Source organism: Hibiscus syriacus, unplaced genomic scaffold (genome assembly GCF_006381635.1).
Source record: "Hibiscus syriacus cultivar Baekdansim isolate YM2019G1 unplaced genomic scaffold, ASM638163v2 tig00117034_pilon, whole genome shotgun sequence".
Taxonomy (NCBI): Eukaryota; Viridiplantae; Streptophyta; class Magnoliopsida; order Malvales; family Malvaceae; genus Hibiscus; species Hibiscus syriacus.
In genome coordinates this window covers 7,643,134-7,647,473 of record NW_024063533.1, presented here as the reverse complement: position 1 = coordinate 7,647,473, position 4,340 = coordinate 7,643,134, and the positions used below count along the sequence as shown (strand labels likewise).

The 4,340-nt window shown below is 33.4% G+C and overlaps 1 protein-coding gene across 1 annotated transcript; it reads left to right on the top strand.

The window, feature by feature from the left end:
• The first annotated feature begins 291 nt into the window (after positions 1-291).
• Positions 292-3,340, top strand: LOC120196834 (SUMO-conjugating enzyme SCE1-like). The gene is made up of 5 exons (XM_039198547.1): positions 292-432; positions 524-607; positions 2,550-2,702; positions 2,805-2,918; positions 3,058-3,340. Exons 1-5 carry the CDS (start codon positions 364-366, stop codon positions 3,118-3,120), a joined length of 483 nt encoding a protein of 160 aa, XP_039054478.1. The 5' UTR covers positions 292-363; the 3' UTR covers positions 3,121-3,340.
• The last annotated feature ends 1,000 nt before the right edge of the window (positions 3,341-4,340 follow it).

The window sequence follows — 4,340 nt, the reverse complement described above, 5'->3', positions numbered from 1 at the left end:
TCAATGTGGCGTGGATTTCACGCTGGAGTATAATAAAACAACAAATTCATTGACTTTTTTGTATTTTAACTTTTTAAGATAAATATTTAATATTTTAATTAAAATCCCAACCTAAAATACATGCATAATTAGGAACTATGGTACATTAAATCTTGACCGTACGATTTTATCCCAGTCAACGTAAAATGAAAAGGCAATTCCATCAACGCCTCTGTCTTTTTTTCTCTATTTATTTCTTTATTATTATAAAAATAAACAATTATTTAAGAAGGAGACGGAGAGAGCAATTCGCAGAGGATTTTAGAGAGAGAAAGAGACAGCGGGAGTATCGAAGGCAATAGATAGAGATAGAGAGAGAGAACGATGTCGGGAGGAATAGCACGTGGCCGACTCTCCGAGGAACGGAAGGCATGGAGGAAGAACCATCCTCATGTCGGTGCAGTTTGTCTCCCTTTTTTTTGTTTTTCTTCTTTTGGGGATTTCGTATTCTTGTTTTCTTAATCATTTGTTGTTGAAATTTTAGGGTTTCGTAGCGAAACCTGAGACTTTGCCCGATGGAACGGTGAATTTGATGGTGTGGCATTGCACAATCCCTGGTAAAGCAGGGGTAAGTAAAAGGATTTCTATTTATCTGTAAAGTACAAGGGATTCTGTTTATCGAGTTTAGTTTGTCAATCATTTTCTCTTATTTGTTGGACGTGTATACTGCTGCCTTGTTTCACGATTAAGATTTTATTTCTCTTTTTTATTTTGGTTAAATTAGAAGGTAATTAAAAAAGAAAAAAAAGAGAGTTGGAGCTGCTGATTGTTGTAATTGAAATATAAGTTTGATGTGATTGATTGTTTCAAAACATGGACTGTTGAAGATATCGATGATTCTGGATTAAATTGATTGAGTAGTTTATTTCCCCTATAGGATAATAGGAGTATTTCCTTCTCGTGCTGTGTATTATATATATATGGTATGTATGCGTAGCTCGCATTTAGATTACCGAAGCAAAGCTAAAACAAGTTTTTTATATATTCGGCGGTTGTGTGATACACGATTTTTGTTCTATTGTGTCAGTGAATATTATGCAAATTATGATTGATGGGAATGCTGGTGGATATTGGAGTCTGTGGGCTGTCAGTTTAAACTAAATGATTATTGATAGATTTTTGGCTTTTATGGAAGCAAGCTCTTGTTCTATTTAAACAATCTTTTATTGTTGGTTGGTACTTGGTAGGTTACTGTATGTATGTAGATATTTTATAATAATGAGCTATACATTATTTTATCAATATTGTTGGGAACAAAGACTTGTGGACTGTGGTAGCCTGACAGTCTATTGTCATTATTCAGATTCTCACAATTTAGTATCGCTATCCTCGTTTTAATGGGTTATTGAATAATTATTTGGCATTTTATAGGGCCTGGACAACTGATCTTTTTTTGTTGGTTAATTTAAACAAATCTCATTCATTTTCATCTCCTCTGCACTTCCCCCTAGTCTAAAGTTATTATGAGCATCTCTGCTATACTTACAATTCTCTGACCTTTCTATTTCAGGAGTTGTAGTAGTTGCTGAAGCTCTAGCTTTCTCTTTCTCTCTTGATTGCATTAGCACACAAGCATACAAAGACTTGTTTTAGTATGAATTATCTATCACCACAGTCCATTTTGTCTATCATTTTTGGCTGTTTTATTTGGCAGTTCAACATGGTTTCATGTTCTCATCCTTTATTAGTTATTTAGCAATTAACCTGGTGGAGGTGTTGGTCAGAATTAAGTCTCATTCATCATCATTATTCCATGATTCATTTTCTTGAAATTCATCCCTGTTGGTAACAAAAAATCTCTTAGCCTTGGAAAATGAATCATTATTTAAAAACATGAATACTTTTAAATATTACCAGGAGAGATCTTGGAATTTAGGCATCGGCAGTTTCAACAAGTAGCATGGCACTTCCAACAGCCTTTATAGAGTTTTAAGTCTTTGAGGTACTTTTACTATTTGTTGCAGATTGAGAACTTACAAGTTTGGGCTGCAAGTTTTAGATTTGCCTTGTAGCATTGGTGGTGGTTATGTTGCTTGAAGAGTGAGAGCTTGGTGGTATTGGTTTCGATCTTATAATGATATTGCACCTATGAAATTGTTTTGGTTGTTGGTTTCCTTATTCACCTTAGTATATTAATTTTCTTGTATGATGTTTGCAGTTTTTATGTAATTCCCCTCAATATTATTTTTGCCCAACTAATTTTACATATGCTCATTACTATTCACAATTCCTGTCTTGTTCTTTATATACATGGACAAGTTTGAGGGTGTGGTGTCTGGATACTTGCATTTGCATCTGTAGCATTTTTGGTAATGTCATCAAAATGCGTCCTTTTTCTTGAACACGATTAGAAAGTTAAATACTTGATTAAGAAGACTCGTAAGAGTATGGTTGGCAATATGGGGTAAACAAAAAGTAATATAGAAAGAAAGAAAATGCGCATGTTTGAATCAATTGTAGCTTGTGTTTCTTTTAAATTTTGGATAGGTTTAACTCCATTTATGTTACAGACTGATTGGGAGGGTGGCTACTTCCCACTGGCACTCCATTTCAGTGAAGATTATCCTAGCAAGCCTCCCAAGTGTAAATTTCCCCAAGGTTTTTTCCACCCAAATGTTTATCCATCTGGTACTGTTTGCCTTTCAATCCTGAATGAGGATAGTGTAAGTATCTTCCTCTCTCGAGTATGGTTTATTACATGTTTGTATTATTGTGGTTCCATCTTCCCTGCCTGGCTCTTAAGCCCATTCTTGTGTTGTACATAGGGTTGGAGACCAGCCATAACTGTGAAGCAGATTCTTGTCGGAATCCAAGATCTTCTGGATGCTCCAAATCCTGCTGATCCTGCTCAAACTGAAGGATATCACCTCTTCATCCAGGTATTCTGTTCAAACATTCCTGATAAATTTGGGTTATAGTAATCAAACAAGCCTAATAAATTTGGGGGTTTTTTTTAAGTTGCAGGGTTATAGTAATCAAAATAGATGGATGACGTATAATCTTGGTTTTGTCATGCAGGATGCTAATGAATATAAGAGAAGGGTTCGCCAGCAAGCCAAGCAGTACCCACCTCTGGTCTAGTCTATTGTTATCAAGTATAGTAGCTAAGATTTTCCATGAAGTTGCTTGGGTAAATGCCAGTTTGGGTGCTGCCATAAGACTTGGCTTTTGCTAAGAGAAAATATGCTTCCTTGGGTATTTGGCAATCTGTATAAACTGTGTGCACCTGCATTGCGTTTCCAACTCCACATTTGGATTTATGCCTGTTTTTAACTATACTATTAGACCTGCAACTTGAAACTCAAGCTTGTTTTTCATAAACCGATTGTGTTGTTTAAGGAGTGCACCATGCAGGAAACACTAATCTGCCAATAATTTTTACGACCATTATGTTTTGGTGTAAAATTGTTGATTTTTTTTCATGTAATGAACAAATAATCAACTAATTAATTAAGAAAATCCAATGCAAGGACTTTTTTGGAAAAAAAAATGCAAGCCTATCCATGGTTAGTCTTGGTCCTACATGTTGGAATGCCTTTCTGGACTTTAGCACCATCCATTCCATATCCTCGATATGCCTAAAAAATTATCATTGAAAGAGTTAGAAGGCATAAAAATCGAATATAAACATTATGCAAATACCTATAATGCATAATTTAATTTATAGGGTAAATTATATGTTTAGTACTTAAATTATTAATTTTGTTTGTTTTGGTATCTATTTTATTTTCAAAAGCATAATTATGTTTTGATTATGTTTCATTTTGATATCTTACCGTTAAAAACTTGATGAAAATTTTATAGATAGCATTTTTTATAGGTAATTTACAACTTAATCGCTCAACTATTTTCTCACTTCTATTTTGATCACTAAATTTAAAAATTTTCAATTTAATTACTTTTAATCATACCAATTTATTTTATTAATATTTTTGTGACAATTTTTTTTTATTATTTTATTAATATATAATTAAAATGAAAAAATTAATATTGTCGGAATGGTCCTAACTTTTTGGGGCTATTTCGGGGAACGATCTTAATCTTGGAAAATGTTGGGTTTTAAAATAAATGCATAAATAAATAAATTTGGTGTCACCATTGACTTTTGAGTTAGGTAGGTCGAATATCTAAAAAAATCCTTTAAAATAATTTTAAGAAAAATAATTTTAAAAGATAACAAATGGTCTACTACGTTTAACCAGAAATTCATTTTGAAAAAGGGTTTGGTTGTCGATTACGCATGGAGAAGGATTAACACCCCCACAACGCCCATAATCAGTACCTAAGCGATTATACGTTAT

Excerpts from the sequence above, each read along its gene's own strand:
- LOC120196834 (XM_039198547.1), top strand. The coding sequence starts at position 364 with ATGTCGGGAGGAATAGCACGTGGCCGACTCTCCGAGGAACGGAAGGCA. Across the intron at positions 608-2,549 it reads CAATCCCTGGTAAAGCAGGG|ACTGATTGGGAGGGTGGCTA; the intron begins GTAAGTAAAAGG and ends TTTATGTTACAG. Across the intron at positions 2,703-2,804 it reads CAATCCTGAATGAGGATAGT|GGTTGGAGACCAGCCATAAC; the intron begins GTAAGTATCTTC and ends TGTTGTACATAG.